Below are 20376 nucleotides of genomic sequence, written 5' to 3'. Positions count from 1 at the left end.
CTAAATGTGACACGAGTATTTTGCAGAAGTTGAATATTGGAAAAAGTACCGTTTTCTTCATGTGAAAATCAAAAACTCATCTCTGGGGTTCAGTACAATACTCAAAAACTGTTAAAAATGAAAAGATAAATGCCAAAATTCCATGTAAAGGATAGTTAATATTTATTTTGAGACATAGTGACAAAGTGCACAAAGCAAAATAGAAAATAATAAAAATAAAACATTACAAATATAAACAGATTGCATATGTCAATTAAAAAACTACAAAACAAAACAAAACAAAACAAAAAAACTAAAAATAAAAATAAAAATAAAGAGTACAAATGATTAATCAGTAATCTCATGATACTTGCTTGACATGAGTCCATCATGCAACAAACCCTATACAGTCTTCAGGCAACCCGTGCCGTGAATCTCTCTGTACCATGAGATAAAAAACAAGACTAACAAAAATGATGTGCTTTGACAGTCGTTTGGTCTCTGTTTTTACACAATTATCATGTATAAAATGTGTCCTCTTATTAAATGCAGATTTTTTATTGGATAGTATTTACTACAATACAAAATAAAACATGAATTAAGTCTTTAATCTTTGCATATCAGTACTAAGAAAATTTGTGCTTTTACATACTGCCTGGTTGCATTTTTTTGTGTGCAAAAAAACCAAAAACCAAAAACGAAATACATCTCACTGACACCACTGCCACATTTACATGTAACTGGGAAATGTCATAAGTCCTTTTAAATCTGATGATATACATGTAGGCTATATTAAGGGGTAGGAGCTAAACCCTTTCATACTTAAAATGAACAAATATTATCACGCTATGACAAAACAACAAAAATTACAGTCTTTTCTGCCTATGTTTGGCATGCAGAGATGGTCCAGGCAGTGAAGGCTACCAGGCCTCTCTGGTTAGCTAAGGAGGGTTATAATCTAATAGGCTCTGACTAACCAGGAGGGGCAGAATGGTAAATTTGAGTGCTGTCATTTGGCAAGGTAACACTGGCCTTGTTTATATAGTGATGAAGGTCATCACAGAGTGCCAGGGCTGAATGTTCTGCTGATGTTCAGCAACGTAGCCAGTCCTTTTTGATCTCTCCAACTTTGACAATTTTCAGAGTGCTGTCATCCATTTTGAAATAGTGGGAGTCTTTGAAGAAGTAGCTGTGACCTGAAAATATTTAATGTGTTAATACCAAGCGAAAATAAAGTACAGGTTATAGTTTAATGCAAATTTACTCATTTCACTCCAAAAAAAAAAAAAAAAAAAAAAAAGAACTGAAATTAAATTGTCTATTTAATACAGTTTAGTTCATTAATGGCTCTATATCCATCAGTCAGTGAGAGTGGGGTCTAATTCATAACCTAGTAGTGTTGTCACGATACCAATATTTTGACTTCGATACAATACCTGACTAAAATATCACGATACTACTACTGAACTGACATTATGAAAAAAACAGAACAACAGGAAAAGTAACTGAATAATAGATGATCCAAACGGAGATCATAGTTATTTTATCTATTAAAAGAAAACATTTCTTTCTAATAAATAATAATAATAATAATCACATGCAAGTGCCACTACACAGGATTATGGTGAACAACTACTGAGCCTACAGGTGTGTAGAGATCTTTGCCATATTGGTAAGTTAGCTAAAGGATAAAGCCAAATCTTATTTCATGATATAGTAATTTTATTTCACAGCAACAATTTCTATCATGACATAGTCATTTTTTTGTTATTTTATCTGTGTTAATAATAATAAGAACCTAGATGCAAGTAACAAACTAAAGGACAATTACAATAAATGTAAATATGAAATCTGTTTTATTTTTTCCTAAATTCCATTTAAATTTTTCTAGACTCTACTTTAATGATTACATTAAAAAAAACATATTTATCAAAAAGCATGTCTAATTAATTGAAATCATGAATCTTGCAGAATATAACAGCAATTTATTAAACGTTGAACAAAAATGACATGTTTTTAAGGCCCTATGAAATACGTTTTATTATTTTTCTCAAAATTAGTTTCTGTTTGTGAATCTCTGTTTTCCATTAATTTTCTGGATTCTATTTTAATCATTTCATTACATTGTAATAATCAAAAGCATGTCTAATGAATTTATAAAGGATAATTAGATTTGATAAAGAATTAATTTATTATAGGCTATTTATTTCAGAAATACTGTGTTGTGTATTTACAGTTTTCTGATAAAAACACGAATGTGTGTAAAGTTTGTAAACGAAACTGCGCGTCTGCGCCATTCACTAATACAGACAAGCAGAAATACGGCTCTTATTAAAATGCATTCTTAAAGTACCGGTACTAGTAAAATGTGGAATCGTACTGTTTTTAAAAGCAGGGTATCGTGATACTTTTTAAGTACCGGTATATCGTGCAACACTACAACCTAGAGAAGCTGATTTTACTTGCTCAGCTCCAAACAGCCTAACTGCAAACAGAGGAACCTTTCACACGCCACACAGATCTGCTCTATGAGGTGTGTACATGTGTGTATACCTGTATGAGTGTAAATGTGTGTTAGTGACAGCAGAGGAAAGAGTTGGGTGGTTGTAAAAGCATGTTTGTTAAGAACATTCCAGTAAATCTAAACAAAACCAGAGCACCTTGCGTAAAACTGTTATAAATCCTTAACCTCTCTCTCTTTTAAGCTTTTCTCTCGTTTTGAGTTTTTATGTGCACTTTAGACAGAGGCTGTTACTGGAAAAAATGCCTCATCTTGAGCAGGGGGAAACATATAGTTGGTTTTTTTTGTTGCTGAAGGCCTCAAGCCAGCAGTAATTGGGTTGGAGGTAACTGCCAAGAATGCTCTACCAGGCTCAACTTTGGTCCAGCTCACACACACAGATTGAGAACCAAAATGCACACGGTTATCGAAAGAAATCAGTAATATATGCAATATCTAACAGAATGTAGGTGAGAGAGGGGAAAGGAACGAGATAAAAGGTTAATTCAGAGCAGAGGAATACCACAGACAAAGCTGGATCTGAAGCCAGGCACTTAGCCATTAGTCTCTTACCGTCACTATTAAGACTGAGAGCAGCATCTAGGTCATCGGGGATAGCACTCCAAGAATCTGCAATAAGTTTTGGGAAGCCTGGATCCATCTTTTTCTTGGCTTCATTGTATCTGAGAAGTCATTAACATTATAATCAACATATTACTACTTTTCCTTAACTTTGAAATTCCCTGACATTATTCCATTTTTAAAAGCATGTGTAAATTCCAGTAAATCTCGAGGATATAACAGTCTGAGTTCATTTATATATAGCCTCGTCCTTATTATATTTGGTTTAAGTGGAAAAACACTTTAGTGGAAAAAGTCTTCTCAACGAATATTCAGTGCAACTGTAGGAATATTATTGTAAATTTGCTATAATTTATTAAAATAATCTGTGGAACTTCATAATTTCATAATTCCCTACAGCCTACTTCCAATTTAGTTTTTTTTTAAGGAATAACTGTATTTTGCTCATTAATCACTGAGAACACATACTTTATTAGATCCAAAGATGGTGAGATATTTAAAACAGATTACCTCCAGAACTTGTCCCCAGCAAATAAGTAAGTCTTCTTGCTCTTGTGGAAAGAGTAGGCAGCATCAATTCCATGCAAATCTGAAGGAAGACCCATGCTGGAGATCTTCTTGGGATATTCTCTCTCCAGAGTACTGGCAGAATATACCCACATCTCATCACCTACAGAAACAGTTAAAATATTTTAAACACAAATTGTGTTTGGAGGATACCAACACACACGCCGGTTTCCTTTTTTTGTAGGGACATTCCATAGGCGTAATGGTTTTTATACTGTTCAAACTGTATTATATATTCCCTTACTTTCTGCTATTTTAGATTGTTTTAGATTGTTTCCCACATGGGGAGCAAAAATGTCCCCACAATATCAAAATTTAGTGGTATTACTATACTTGTGGGGACATTTGGTCCTCATTATGTAGGCACAGAACACACAGACACAGAATATTTATAACGTATAATATATACAGTATTTTTCAGCAATTTACAAAACCTTGCTTTCTGACATACACTTTGGTTCAAAAGTTTGGGGTTGGTAAAACTTTTTAGTGTTTTTGTTTTTTTTAAAAAAGTGCTCAAGTGCTGAAAGAAATTAAAAATACAGTGCAACTCTAATATTGTAAAATAATATTAACATAAAATACTTGCTTTTAATTTTGATATATTTTAAAATGTAATTTATTCCTGTGATGCAAAGTTGAATTTTCAGCAGCTATCACTCCAGTCTTCAGTGTCACATAATCCTTCAGAAATTATTCTAATATGCTTCCCCACTTGCTCAAGAAACAATTCATATTATTATTAGTTTTGAAAACAGCTGTGCCGCTTAATATCTTTATGTCAACCGTTCTGCATTTTTCAAGATAGAAAGTTCAAAAGAACAGCATTTATTAACACATTTTTGGTAACATTATAAAAGTATATGTCACTTTTGAACAATTTAATGCTGAATAAATGTATTAATTTCTTTCCATACAAACAAGTGAATAAATAATTAAATAAACAAATATGCATACTGACCCCAAACTTTTGAATGGTGGTGCGTGTTTCTCAAAAACACAAGATACAGAAACATAAACTTGATGTGCAGCTGAATGATTTTTTAGCATAATTTTAAACTTGGTTTAAATTCAGTATTTGCTTGCATTCAGTGTGTGTACTTATACGAGTATCATTTAAAAAATGATGTAAGTTATTAACTTTTTAAATTTCACATTAAAAAATATAGTATTTAAATTATTTCTAAATATTTATTCAAATGAAAAACTTAAAAATAAGTAAGCAGGTATGACCTGCAATATTCTAGATACATGTATATTTAGTAAAGAGACATACAGGTACCTAGTGGGTAAACCATGGCATTTACAAATGAAAATTATTTAAAACCTCTTTGCATTGGAATTTAAAACCCTTTTCTCTGTTTAACCTTAAATATTACACAACTTGTAATATAAGTAACAAACATCTAAAATAATATATATATATATATATATATATGTATATATTTTTTTAATATTAAGTCATTAATGGACCATGTTTTTTTGGGGCATTGATTACCATTTGCATAACCATAGTTTTACTACAAATACCATTGTTTAACTATAGTTAGTATAGCAAGACCATGGTTAATTTGTGGTTACCATGGTTTAACTGTAGTAACCATTATTTTTTGGTTTTATTTGTAGTAAAAACCGTGTTTAATTTTCGTAAGGGTTGCTTCTCCATCATTTGATCACATCCAGAATCAAATTATACTATACATGTCATCGGCGGAAAAAAACAGTGCATAATATGCTGTAATGTTTACCAAAAATTGCTGCAAATGCCTGTATAGTGAAGTCTCTACCCTGCTTAAACACAATCAAATAAACTGTCAACGTTGGTTTGTTTTGAGAGCTCCGTGAATCACGTGACCGTGTGGCGGCGACGGCGGCGAGATCAAAGCTTGTCGCAGCTCTGTTTTTCAATGGCTCTGGAGTTTACAGAAGCGCTACATTTTACAATTTACGCCACATTAAGTGCGCCAAAACGGTATTTATTGTTTGAATTTAGCATTAAAACTTACAACACTTGAAAGCTAAACTTTGTTAAAAATCGCAAGCAGGGTTGCCAATTTGGCATGAGATTTACATGGGCAAAGTGAGAGCGAGACAGAGCCTGAAAGCGTGTCTCACAGCAAACGCGTGAGAGTTGGAAACCCTGAAATAAAATTTTCTTATCAAAGTGATAAATGTTGTGTTGCAAAAATGAGTGCACCCTCCTGAAAGTTACTAAAAAAAAGTGTAGGTTTAAGGCTATTTTTGATCAACAGGTAAGTACACTGAACCAAAACTTTTAAAGACAAGTAATTTCCTGACAGTTAATGGCGTTTTATAGCCTTTTGCAAATCATACACAGACTTAATGCTGTCAACAATGAAACCACTTGGGAGAGAACTGCCAGGTGACTTATTTCTTAGCATAAGAGAGGACAATGGCACAAGAGGAATACCAAATTATTGTTAAGTGTGAAAATATAGCAGAGGTAGCACCGGCATTCAAAAACAATGGACTTGTGACAAGGCTCCTGAAATAATCAGGTCTTCACTTTAAGTTTTCATTTAATGATTAGTGATGAGTGATTTTTTTGAGTGATTTTTTGCTACAAATAGAGACGGAGAAATACCATGCAAGAGTCTCAGAGCTGGCAAAAGCTATGAAAAGAGTGACACTTTATCTCACAGAATGGTCTCAAGAGACCAAGTCAATCATTTCGGATCAAAAAGCATCCAAAATGTTCTAGTGTTGCTAGAGGAGGAGTACAGTGAGAAGTGCCTGGTACCCACAGTGACGTTCAGTGGTAATAAAGTTCTTCTATAGGGATGCTTGAGTGCTGAAGGTGTGAGGGAGCTGTGCTTTATCAATGCTGTCACCACTGTGTGATATAATACAAAAAACTAAAACTGCCGATGCTACCCTCCCCTCATTCCCTGCATTATTGGGCATTTTTTCCACGTGACAATGAAGATATTCGTTCTCCCAAAATGAAAATGCTTCAGTGAACATGTATTTCACTCAGTCTTAACGCTCTTGAGTGGGTGTGGGGGATTCTGTAGAGACAAACTAAGCAAAGCTGCCCATTAAAGACCAGGGAATTTAAGGAGGTCGTCCTCCAGGAGTTAAACAGGACAGATGTGAAAATTTGTCATGAAGGGTCAGAGCAGTATACTTAAAGTTCTGGAGGACATACTACGTACTAAAATATTATAGATTTGCTGAATTACATCTAGGGTGTACTCATTTCTGCAATCTTTATTTGAACAAAATTGGCTAATTTACTTATTTTACAGAAAATATTGGCATATATTTTGTTGCTTTTATTAAGTATATGTTTAATACATACATACTCATTTATGCTGTGCACTGTATATAAGCCGCCCATAACCCATCTCTGTTTATAGTGCCAGGAAGTGATCAGTGCATGTGTAATTTTATCCACAATATAGAGATAGACTGTGGATAAAATATGTAAATGTGTGAATGTTAAATTTGGTAGATTCTTGATCAAATTCTATGATCAACATTGTTTTTTTTTTGACATTTCTTTTCATGTATTTTTGTATTCACTGCCATTGGCCTTAAGTGTCACACTCGGTTCTGTCCTTTACCTGCAAAGAAGACCGTCTTCTCCTCTAGAGGATTCTCATAAGCTGCATCAATCTTTTCTGGAAGTTCACTCCAGAATGTAGCAACCAGCATGGGCCCTGTTGGCTTCCTCCTGACATCAGCAGTCCTGAAGAGGAATCTGTAACAGGAGGGGTTACAGTAAGACAGAGCAACAAAATGCTTGTACACGTTAAAAAAAAAAGAAGAAAGAAAGAACGAGTAAACGAGGGAAAGAAGGGAGATAAAATAAGCAAGTGAGATTGAAAGAGACAGCGTGTGCCGAACTCTTGCTACAGTGAGGTGATTCACTGAGCAGATGTTTCTTATTATGGCTGAAGAATGAGTTAGGAGGCATTTGGACATGTCCAAACTTGCCTGCTGCCCCAGAATGAACCACAAAAACAATACCAACTACCCCAGACCTCTTTCCACTGACCTATTTTTCAAAAGGCCAAAACAGTCTCAGGAAAGACAGAGATCTTAGGACTTTCAAGTGACTATAGCTCACTAGAGTGAAGAAAAGTTTCTGTGAGCAGCACACAGCCTCTGTCAGCAGTTATTTCATTTTACGGTAAACTTCAGATCTCAGCACTAAGTTACAGTTGAAATAAAATCAAACATTTTGGCCCAAAGCTCCACTTCTTCAGCTGTAAACACTTTTCTGTCTATGCAATTAAACATGTAAGAACTGATCACTCTTGTACTAAAACACCAGTTGAGTTCAGCTCTTATTTGCAGCCGTCTTAGAAATGAAACTATATGAGACAGAAGAAGAATTCATATTATCAAATGCCTCAGATGTGGCTTATAAATATGAGCCAAAGATTAGATAAAATAAAGACTTTCTGGTGCAGCTGAATAAACAAAACATTAGTGAACCTTCTGGGGGTGTGCTCTCTGGCCTTACTCTCTTCATCTCCCTTTTTCTCTGTGAAATGGCTTAAACAGCTGTCCCATTTATCCAGCTGGGTGAATATCTGAGATCTCAAGTCATTTTGCCCACACAGTAAAGTGAGACTTGCAGCTCCAGGGATCCTCAGATTCACAGAATTACGCCGTAATTTGATCACAACTCAATGATAATGACATTTCCACTGCTGAAATGTTTGACTCCTTGCCTGCACAGACAAATAATATTCATCAGCGAAAATACGAAGAGAGGTTCAGACACTTGGAGAAGATTGATTTTAAGCTGAACTACCAGAGGCAGGAAATCACCAGAGATCTCATGATGCAACATTATATTAAAAACTGGACTGCATATTGTAATGTGTTTGAGACTTACAGATTCAGAAACATTTTTTGTTATAAATTATAATTTGAATTTAAAGCATTTTTATGTTTATATTACAATCAATTATAATAGTTACATAATTCTTTTAAATAAAAAATAAATAAATAAATAAATAGTTTTTGATAAAAACACTGGTAAAATGAATAAAATGCAAACATTGTGAGACAAAGGAAACATTTCCCTCAATTTTTCCCAAATTTTCTCTCTCAGAAAGAAACAGGACTGTAAAGATACTGGAAAAGACAGGCTTTATTTTGATTTATGGAATCAGCATGATCTGGATACTTCAGATCAGTATTTCACAATCTTGCTAAGAGGGTATAAGAGCCCATTGAGTCCTACACAGATATATGCTCATATCCAGCATACACCCTTTTCAGTGTGTGTGTGTGGTCCTGTGATGATCTCTGTAACCGCACAGCAGTCAGCTTTAAAACTGGAGGTGTGTGTAGAATAGTGAGTGGCTCTACTTCGTTCCAGAGCTCCTGGTCCATGAGCATGCAGGTGAAAACCAATGACAGCACTCCTTATACTTTTCTTATATTTGCTTTGGACACCCCTCCATAATGTTAACATTTATGACGTTTACCTCTGATTATGCAAGTAGTAAGTGTAGAGCATGAACAGCATTTCAAATACAAATGAAAAAATTCAAACAGTAAATGATATTTAAATGGGCGTAATATATGCGTGTAGATTTATTAAGGTTGCTTCTCAGGCACCAACATAAACGGAATAACCCAAAGCAACTTCAATACTGTAGTAGAGGTACCCTGAATGGCCCGGTAACAGAGATTCTTGATGAATTCTTGCAAGTTTATATTTCAAAATAGTAACGAATTGCGAGTATATCTCACAATATTGACTTTTCTCAGAATTGCGAGTTTATATCTCACAACTGTGACTTTTTTCTCAGAATTGCAAGTTTATATTCAAATTAGTAACTTTTTTCTCAGAATTGCGAGTTTATCTCGTAATTGAGAATTTTTTTTTACCAGAATTGCAAGTTCATATCTAGCAATAGTGACTTTTTTCTCAGAATTTCAAGTTTACTGTATATCTCACAATTGTGACTTTTTTCCCAGAATTGCGACTGTCACAATAGTGACTTTTCTCAGAATTGCAAGTTTATATCTCGCAATTATGACTTTTTTTTCTCAGAAATTCGAGTTTATATCTCAACAATTGTGACTTTTTTTCTCAGAATTGCAAGTTTATTTCTCACAGTTGCGACTTTTTTTCTCAGAATTGTGAGTTTATATTCCACAATTGCGACTGTTTTCTCAGAATTGCAAGTTTATATTTTACAATTGCGACTTTTTCTCAGAATTACAAGTTTATATTTTACAATTGCGACTTTTTCTCAGTATTGTGAGTTTGCCTCACAATAGTGACTTTTTTCTTAGAATTGTGAGTTTATATCTTAACAATTGTGACTTATAAGTTTATATCTCAACAACTGTGACTTTTCTCAGAATTGTGAGTTTATATCTCTATTAGTCTGTACAAATGTCTGTAGTCAGCGATGTGGAAAGTGTTTACTTGGTCATGATCATGTACTACATTAAAGCAGTCAGCAAATTTTGTCTCCCACTAAATCATTCCAGCAAAATTCAGCCAGACAAAAACAATGTGCTCAAAGGAATAAAAAAGCCCCCTTGATATGGTAATGTCTGTGCTTAGGTATTCTGATTTTGGGATGTGGGATCAGCTTTGTGGACTTTCCCTTGTCTACCCACTCTTGCCACCACTTACTTTGTTTGAGTTCCTTTGAATTCTGGACTAACAATGTGGCTAAGGCATTGGCATGATTCTTCTCCTGTTTAAATCGTCATCCTGTTATTCCAACCTCTATAAAGCCATTACTCCCATCCATAATGATTTCAAAAAGATATGCTGAAGCTTTTTAAAAGGCAGATAAACTGGGTCATGAAGTTTCCCCAGATGGCCATGGGGCCATTTCCTGTGCATGCAAGCAGAAAGATTTTGAAACCACTGAAAACAGATGAATTGAGCGTTCCCTGCCAGCAAACGCTAAAATGAAATAACTGCTACCCACAGTTGTGCGCCTGGTATTTGCTGCTGCAAATCATGGTGTTCTATTCAACCGGTCAAATCACTGCATAGATGTTTTGCGGACAAAAAACCAAAAGTAAGCAGTACTGTGATCTTGCCTGAATTTACCCTGCTATTTTCTATTCACCTTAGGAATAAGGTTCACATTAACAACATCATGCAGGCCTTTCTGTGAACTAGGTGTCTTTAATTACCTGTCCTTAAAGAAGAAGATCTCTCCTCTGATCTGGGCTACAGCATCAAATATGATGTTTTCATTACATACATCCATCGGCGTGACCGGCGGGAGCTCAGTTGGCAATGGTTTGTCTGTTGGTACACCTGTAAAAACAAAAGCATTGAGAGGAAAAAAAAAATATTTATAAATACTTCAAATATGAACTTAATGCAAGTAATAAAGTCCCTAAGTTGAAGCTGATCATTTCAATATTGTCTTCCACACTTCACACTCACCATAGAGCTCCTGGATGCCTTTAACGTCATCATTAGACAACCTCAAGGTTTTGGTGAATGTGTAGATGGGAGCCATGAGAGCTCCAGGGTCCTCAGAGTGCTCCAAACCCAGGGCATGGCCAAACTCATGGGCCGCCACCAGGAATAGACTGTAGCCTGAGAAAAAGAAAGAGGCCAGTTCTGACTAAATTTACATAACAAGTATAGCATCACAACAAGAGAGAAAATATTTTTTTGTGACATCACAACAACAGAATATTTTTAGCATGCACAAATTATACAAATAATGACCAAAAATATCTCTATGCCACCTTGGTCAGGACAGAAGCCCCACTTGCGGTCGTCATCAAAGCTTTTGGTGACGGCACACCACATTTTCCCATCACTGCGTCCTGAAGTGGTGCAGGAGTCATAATTGTTGCCCAGAAATTTAAAGGGGAAGACGCAGGGTGCACCCTCTGAATTTCCTCCGACCGTTGACATGGCTGTCATTAAAATGAAAAATAACAAAAATGGTGTTATAAACATATAGAGGGTTTAAAAAGTATAATTGACATTTCATTTAAGGGCCAGAGTTTGTGACAGCTCTTGATTAGAACTAAATGAATAAATAAATAAAATACATAACACCAACTAAAATACTAAGAGAGGCAAAAAAAGCAGTGGTATGGAAACTGTTACGATTAAGAGTGTGTATCTGTTTTTCAAATATGATGTCACAAGCTATAACGCAGGCTGTAATTAGCGGTAAACCCACATATTAGATCATAGCATTTGAACGTAAAGAAAAACTACATGAGCTAAGCGAAGCATCAGGGAGGAGTCCTCCTCAATTACACAGACTCAACACTCTGAATCACACTGACTCGACAGACTCAAAATGAAGGTCACACCAGTTTCATAGCATAAACAGAGCTGTGTTTTGTTAAAGTTCAGCTAAAGTATGGGACTGTGGCCCAAAGCTCCAATTTAAAGTGATGGCTTGCACCATTCTGGACTTGTTTTTGTGACTCTTTTATTCAGCACACACACACATACACAAATAGGAAGAGAGAGCTGCATTCCCAGGGAATTACAACCAGATGAGTTCTGTGCTCCTGACTTGCTTACGCCAGATCAGTAATACAATGGAAAATATCTTGCAATAAGAAACTTTTACAGTCTGATGAAAACTGAAGAGTGAATGGAGAGCAAAGTGAATAGAGAACTGCTTTAAAGACTGACTGACCTTCAAAATTAAATGCGCAGAAGACACATTACTAATTTAAAGGCACTGTAATGACTCCCAACAATTAATTTTGTGATTGCGTAACTGTGTGTTCACTTGGATCAATGGTAAAATGTCTTGAGCAACATCTAAACATCTGTTGTTTTACATGTGTTTTTCTTGTCACTGTCCCCTTTGGCTTGCTTACAGTGTTAAAGCACCATTCTGTAACATGCTGTAACAAGTACTTTAAAAATGTAATAACTGAACAGATACATATACATATATACATATCTCATTAAAAACATGTTGAAAACATGAAACAGTGATTTTTCAGGATTTTGTAATCAAAAATATCAATATAAAGTTCAAAATAATAGCATTTCTATCATGACAGCTCTCTGCGGGTTTAGCATGGTAATCTACATGTCAGTGTTAATGTGTTTGGTCTTGGTGGAATAGATCGGTGAAGCTGCTGCTGCTGCGGGAAAGCAAGAGACTTGCTACTGCCAATAAATCCGCAACATGCTGCTGTGAGCATGTAAGAAATACTGCTGCTGCACATTTAACATATGAAATAACCCTCATATATACCATGCATTAATCACCCCGTAGCAGATCTATACAGGTGGAGCTGGGGAAGGTGGAGGGTTTCGAAAACGCGCTGCAACTGCTACAGCTAGCACTAGCCCAGTGTTAGAATGTTGAGCAGCAAGCTCATTGGCTGCTGATACAAAAAGAACTAATCAGCCATGACATGTGATGATGTCATTATGTCAGACTGAGTTAGACCTATTGGTCTGCGCCATCTAGAGTTTCATGATAGAACTTTGGATTTATTATTATTATTTTTTTTGTAACAAACTGCTTTTGATCAATTTAATGCTGAATAAAAGTATTAATTCCTTTACAGATCTCAAACTATTAAACGGCAATGTAGGTTATACTTACTTTTGGTTTTCAAAGAAATCAAAATAAATAGGGTATGCACTGACGTCACTTTCCTGCCGGGACACGCCCCTCAGCCGGACCGAGTGGCAAAAGAGCCTTTAGTGTGAATTGATTTAATAGGGAAGATGCGAAAAAGCGAGTAAAACAAACGATAATCGGTTTAAACTAAAGGTTGCTGAACTTGATATAATGTTCCTAACAACTTAACAAATATCCAGTGGTCAATGGATATTGATGCATCCAGGAATCGTGTTTTCTAACACTTATATGTGTTTGATTTTGACGCCGGTGAAAATAAATAAAGCAAATTTGCCTGTGAACTCATTTTGTAAATACAAAATAGGTTGGTCTAAACCCCAGTGATCACTTATATCAATATTATATATGTCGTCATATCGTCCAGCTGAAAAACGTATATAGTTTTTGTCAGTGTTTATTTAAAAACATCCAGTTATGCAGAATTTAAGATGGTAAATATTGATTTGTTGATTTGTTGTCAATACGATATACTACAATAATACAATATATATGATATGATTTTATTGCACAATTCAACATAATAACATGAAATAATAACTGCAAATCCATGTTTTGCTGCCAGGAAACCATTTGTTTCTTTGAATTGCAGCGATTAATTTGCTTCTCTTTTCAGTAGCTTTCAGCAGTCTGTAAAAATCTACCTCAGGTTTCCTGTCAAATCTCTTTATACAGTCAATCGCAAAGCTTGTTCTGGTTTTAGAGGTGTTTTGTGTGTTCTGTCGCAGCATTCACATTGAAACCAATGCTGCCACTCAGTCTTTTTGCCACTCAGTGGGCGGAGCCGTAGCCACTCCAGCTGACGGTGACGTCGCATGCATACCCTCTATAGACTAGGGCTGTCACTAACAATTATTTTGGTAATCAAGTAATCGGTCGATTATTCCAACGATTAAACGAGTATTCGAGTAACCTTAATGAATTTTTTGTAGTAATAAAAATAGACCTAAGTGAACTATTTAAAATTACTCAAAACACATATATAATAACAACAATTAATTAGTTCAAATAAAGAATCAAAAGCAAGTAATCAAATTTTTGAATTGAACATTTGTTAAAATACTTAATGTTTTATATACAATAGAGCTAATGTACATTACACATTATAACAAATGACTGCAGTGCAGCCTGATGACTGTTTTTACACTTTACTGTGCAATCTAATCTGTGTTTAATATTGACTCAACAACATTTAATTTAAAGGTCCACTTAATATTTAATATTTGGCCATTTCTTTATGATAGAAAAGCTACAGCCACAGCAATTTCTAGAATATGTGGACATCAAACCGTGTAAACTCAGAGTGAGGGTTTAAACTTTTATTTTGAAATCGCGACGAACAGTTAGCATATTGAGAAAGATGATATATTCTGTTGTGTTTGCGTAAGTTTATAAATAATTTGCCTTACAAATCTGATGAAATAGCACGTTGCATTCCCAAATAAACGTTATAATAATATTACAATATTACAATATTATTGTAACAACGTTACAATAACATGCAGAGAGGGAGTTTTAGATGCTCCATACACGTAAATATGACAACAGTGTGTGTAGTAGCATTTACTGTGAACAGAGCCACTCTGACCTACACGCATTTAAATAATCAATTAAAGTATCTATATTAAACCTGCATCGCATATATATGTGTGTATATATATATATATATATATATATTTTTTTTTTTTTTTTTTTTTTTTTTTTTAAAGGAATCGTAGTGTCCGTGAATTCTTAATAGCATTATGCTTTATTCTGATTTTTAAATGGGTTTAATATGTGGAATGCACCACTTCTGGTATTTTGCCGATTACTCGTCATGGGCAAAATGTAATTGAGGATTTTTTAAGATCGAATACTTGAATAGAATTGGGGAATTGTTGAAGCCCTATTATAGACTGACCTGTTTCAGGACAGAATCCATAAGTCTTGTCACGGTCATAATCTTCGGTAGTGGCACACCAACGGTACCCATCATCCCGTCCTGAGGTGGTGCAACTATCATATTTTTCCCCTTGAAATGTGAAGGGGAACTTACAAGGAGCTCCATCTGCATTCCCACCCAATGTGAACAGGACTGCAACACAGGAAGGAACAAAACTCAGTGAGTCAGTGATTATGACGTACAGTATTACATTCACAATGTGTCACACTTCTTCCCAAAATTAAGTCTGTGATGTAACAGCCTAAATTTTGCTTTGGATGGGAACAATGTCAAATCATACTATAATCTAAAACACAGGCTACTCACGCTCATGAGGGCAGAAGCCATATTTTCCATCTTCATCAAAGTTGTATGTGGTAGAGCACCAAAGGAACCCATCATCTCGACCCTGAGAGGTGCAGCTGGTGTACTCTTTACCCATGAACAAGAATGGAAACTTACAGAACTCCCCCTCTGCATTACCATACTTCACCTTTACCACTGAATCAACAGGGAGAGAGAGAGAGAGAAATACAAAAAACAATAAAAACCAACTGCTTGAATTTAAAAGAGGTAACAAGTTGCCAGAAGCAAGACAAGTGACATACCTTGTCCCTCTCCTAATGTCCACAACTCATCATCATCAAAGTGAGAGTCTCCTCCAATTCCAGGTCCAGGAGCAAAGGCATGAGCCAAAAGACCATCCTTCCCATCAAATGGGTAACCATCACCATGTTCTACAAGGAACAGAACACATTTAACTTACTTGTTGTAATCCAACACACCACAATAGTGTTTTGGGTAGTGTTTTTGTTAGATTTTGTCCACAATTTTTCATTTACAGTTTGCTCAGGAAAGATTCAACATTGTTTTTTTTTTTTTTTTTGTAATTGCCTTGTGCAGCCATAATGGTATTTCCAAAGACCGCAATGTAAATCAGTCTCTAGTGCAAGAAGCTTTAAAGATTTTCCAGAGTGACTGTGGTTAGTATGTGACCTGATAGTTAAATGTTAGAGCTGTGATTAGGGAAAAAATGAATCTGATTTGTACATTTACGCCACAGTAGTTCAGAATCTTGTACAGAAACATATGGTATAGAAAGACACAGATAAATGATTTTCTTGAATACCATTTCGGCCAAAGTTAATCATGATGTCAGCCTCTCCATCCATGATCCTGCTGAATTTCAGAGGTGTGACATCACTCCAGACTTTAAATGCACGAAAGAAAGCATCATCAATCGTTTCTTCATCCAGATCTGGGGTGTGCCCTAAGATCCTGCGGAAGAAGAAAACAATATTGCCTTCTTTTAACTATAATTTCCAGTATTTTTTAGAAAATAAAATACAGAAGTATTTGTCATTCCCTAAGTTTGTTTCCAATTTCTGTAATGTTTTTTTTTTAAATCTCTGTGTTTCTCATTTACAGAATTATTTGTCATATTGTTATCGTAGATAAGCAGGTACTGCATTTGCTTTTTTTCCTTATGACTTTGAGTGGCTCAAGAATGCATAAAGTTAGGAGTATAAGCCCAGACAAAAAGTCGCCAATCATCACGTTTCACGATGACATTGTCAAACTCAAGTATCACATGCAGTAAACCTTTGGATGCTTTCTGTGCTTCTTTTTTTTCATTGCCAATGGTTGGCCACCAGGTTCCCAGCTAAATCCAATCATTATCAAGCTATTACGGATCACACACACACAGCGATCAGAGGACAGTGGGTTACACTGATCACCTGCTGGTGTGCAGCATGGTCAGGTTTCTTTCTCCTAAGGAGGGAGCTCCACTTCAAACCAAAACCAGGACTGCCAAATCCAAACCTGCTCTGGCATTACAAGGCAGTCTGAAATGGTCCCTACAGAAAAATGGAGCAACATCAAACAATTTCGGCAGGTGCGAAAAACTAAAAAAAGTTTTTCTATGAATAAGCAGTAAGCTCTTTAATAGTCAAGCAAGAAGCACTATAATAGTTCCAGAACAGCAAGAAGCTCTTTAATAGTCCCAGAACAGCATGGGGTGAAAAGATGTTATGGTGACCACCCTGGAAAACACAGGTGATAATGCTAGCCTCTGACAAAAGCAGCAGACATTTTCAATATACGAAAGGAACTTTCCATGCAGCCTTCATCACACCAAAATCAGTGGGGCTGAATGCTCATCAGAGCTCTTGCAATAGTTTGGCTTAGGTTGAAAGAACTTCACAAAATACTTAATGTGCAGGTGCACACTTACATCAAAGCAAGTAGTAAATGCTAACTGTACTTGTGGTGGTTACCAGAGTATGTATCTTACACACATACTAAAGTTATGCTATTTTCTAATGCCAAACCATGGCACAATCTACAAGGACAATGGCATTCTACGAGGCAACCTGCAAAATAGTGCGCCTATGGACCTTAGTCTGATCAGGACTTATGTAAAGAGACAGTTCACCCAAAACTGAAAATACATTCATCATTTATTAACTCTCACGTAACCCCAAACATGTATGCAATTCTTTCTATTCTACGGAACACAGAAGAAGATAGTCTGAAGAATGCTGGTGAGCAATCAGTTTTGTGACCATTGACTTTCATTATATGGACATTGTATGTTCCACAATAGAAAGAAAGTCAAACAAGTTTGAAATGACGTAATGTTGAGTAAATTATGGTCATTTTAATTTTTGGGTGAACCAAACCTTCAATTTCACATGAATTTAAAGGTTCTGAGAAATAGAAGTACAATTTGTTCAGCTGATGAAACACTGAAAATATGTTATTCTAAAAACATTCCAGTGGACAAAGAACTCTGGAAAACATGAGTTATGAAATCTAGACGTGACCTCAATACAGCACAACATCTTGAATATTCACATACTGACGGGAGCATCCCGAGGCTCAAAATAATAAATCTAAATATCTGTTAAATTAGCAAAGCTGATGCTGGCAGAAAATCTAAGGCTGAGGCATTTCTTCCACAGATCTGTATATGGGGCCTGAAAACGTTTTACTGGCAAAGCAACATAGTTGTGGTCATGACTCATTAAACGCTGTCAGGACATGCAGGCCAGTAAATATCCCCAAGATCCCAACTCTGTCCTTTTTGTTACAAAAGACTATTGATCACTTATTTTGTGTTTGACTACTGGCCAGTTCCTTCAATGACAGTAAATATTCATTCATGGCCAAACTTTTCTTGCATTCCCTGTAGTCAGAACTTTATAACCTAATAAATTTAGATCTGTTGTTCCTTTTTTAAGCTCCACCTCCAACATAGCCATGGCTGGGAACATTCTTGAAAGATATGTTGATTGTGCTCTCCGTGTCTTTGACTGGCTTACTGACTCACACAAATATGGTCCCTGTTCCTTTTTTAGAACTTTTGTTAAGGACAAAACTCTCATTCTCAAACTACTTAAAGATCACATTTTTATAATACAAGATAACTGGTGTTGACAGGATTGTAAATATATTTTTAAAGGGTTAAAGTGACTGACAAACTGTAAGCTCAGCACTCAGCACTGTCTGAGGTAAACACACACCTGTAGGTAACGTTTTTCTGTCCCCACTTGGGCTTCCTGTGAAAGAAATTGTAATTGGCCACATCAGGAACTCCACATCGTGGTTTCTTCATGATCTCTACTGTCTTCTGGTCAATCTCCCCTGTCTCAGGTAAAGCAAAAAACTTCTGCATCTTTTTCAGTGTGTCCTTTAACACCATCAGATTACACCTGTCTTTTGGGCAGCCATAGAACTTATTTAAGTAGTGCTGTGAAAAAGATAAATAAGGATACAATGAGAGCAAGCGAGGGAGGGAGAAAGAGAGATAGATAGAGAGAGAGAGAGAGAGAGAGAGAGAGAGAGAGTTGTGTCAACTTAACTGAAACTGTTTAACACATTCCACATGTTCCTAACCACCATGTAAACATATGGTGTACTTGTGCTTTACACTTTCCATAGTGTAACAGTGAATAAAGGCTCAAAGTTAAATACTGCACAAATACTTGAAATAATATAATTTTGTTAATATTAGCAAGGTTCTGAGGGACCCAAAATTAAAATATAAAATGACAAACTTCATATACATTATATTATTATTTTTATTTTTTGTTAAAAATAATAATTATTATAAATAATAAATAATAAACTTGCTAACTAACTCTGAAAGAAATGAAAACACACTGACCAGAGCCACTTCTTTGTCTGTGAAAGACGTCTCATCGCCTGGAAACTTTATGATGGGTGAAGGCGCAGCATAAGTTTGCAGGGAAGCAAGAAACTGCACGAGGAAAACTTTGAGGACAACATGCCTACAGCTGAAAAACTTAAAGCACATCATTTTGGTCCGGTTCCGAGATGTCTGTGTGTTAAAAATAAGGTGACGAACAGGCCTTTACGACGTGTTCTCCGAGCTTCAAGTTTCTCCGACTGCACTGCAAATGTTCTTTCTTTTCCTCAGCGACACATCCTGCTTTCGTGGTCTGTGGAATAGGTTCTGCTTGCACACGCACTTTTCTGATGCTGGGGTTTGAGCTGGGACTGCGCAGCCTCCGGATCCAAGAATTTGGGAGAGCAGTGAAATAGGAGACGCCAGCGGGAGCGAGCGAGCACTTGAGATGTGTGTGCGCGCACCATGGAGACACTCACAAGAGAGGCTTGAAGTTTTAAGTTTAAGCTAGGCCAGTCGGTTTTAAACACTTTAAAGTGCTCCTATTATGCCTTTTCAAATATGACCTTTCATGCAGTGTGTCATGTAGCTGTATGTGAACATAAACTATCTGCAAAGTTGTGAAGCCGACAGTGCACGATACATAAACTTATTGTCTACCAAAAAAGGAGTCGGTTCACAATAGCCTGAACGAGTCGTCAGGAATTCGAATCTTTTTTCTGTTACGGCTGTACGTCACGAAGTAACACATTTGCATAATGTCCGCCCACGTTCTACGTCGCGAACAACTTCCCCGCCCACAAACACAGAAAAGTTTCCATGTGGTTTAAGTCATTTCGTGAAGACGCTGTATCCTAAGTACAGTGCGGGATTCACCAAAGACTTGCTCTTAAAAGATGGATCAGTGACCAGTTTATTTGGACCAGCTTGATCCTCAGAACCTCTACCTGTAAGTGTGATTAATAATTGATGGTAGTATTTTCTAGCGATCCTTCAAAATACGTAACAGTTGTGTATTATGTGGTGTAACATTATGTCGTGTATGACATGGGGGTGAGTAAATTATCAGCAC

The 20376-nt window shown here is 36.0% G+C and overlaps 1 protein-coding gene across 1 annotated transcript; it reads right to left on the bottom strand.

Moving 5' to 3' along the window:
* Positions 1-145: 145 nt before the first annotated feature.
* mmp2 (matrix metallopeptidase 2) lies at positions 146-19684 on the bottom strand. Its single transcript, XM_051115013.1, has 13 exons — positions 19323-19684; positions 18679-18905; positions 16281-16429; positions 15760-15888; positions 15479-15652; positions 15131-15304; positions 11348-11521; positions 11037-11192; positions 10778-10904; positions 7216-7352; positions 3572-3731; positions 3053-3162; positions 146-1175 (listed from the first exon to the last, which is right to left on the bottom strand). Exons 1-13 carry the CDS (start codon positions 19473-19475, stop codon positions 1072-1074), a joined length of 1974 nt encoding a protein of 657 aa, XP_050970970.1. The 5' UTR covers positions 19476-19684; the 3' UTR covers positions 146-1071.
* Positions 19685-20376: the final 692 nt, after the last annotated feature.

Source organism: Labeo rohita, chromosome 7 (genome assembly GCF_022985175.1).
Source record: "Labeo rohita strain BAU-BD-2019 chromosome 7, IGBB_LRoh.1.0, whole genome shotgun sequence".
NCBI lineage: Eukaryota > Metazoa > Chordata > Actinopteri > Cypriniformes > Cyprinidae > Labeo > Labeo rohita.
This window is presented reverse-complemented; position numbering and strand designations above follow the sequence as displayed.

Bases quoted from the DNA above. Each gene is read 5' to 3' on its own strand.
- mmp2 (XM_051115013.1), bottom strand. From the start codon at position 19,475: ATGATGTGCTTTAAGTTTTTCAGCTGTAGGCATGTTGTCCTCAAAGTT. The intron at 15,305-15,478 runs GTGAGTAGCCTG...CCTGTGTTGCAG, and splicing joins TGGCTTCTGCCCTCATGAGC to TCCTGTTCACATTGGGTGGG. The intron at 11,522-15,130 runs GTCAGTCTATAA...TTTTAATGACAG, and splicing joins TGGATTCTGTCCTGAAACAG to CCATGTCAACGGTCGGAGGA.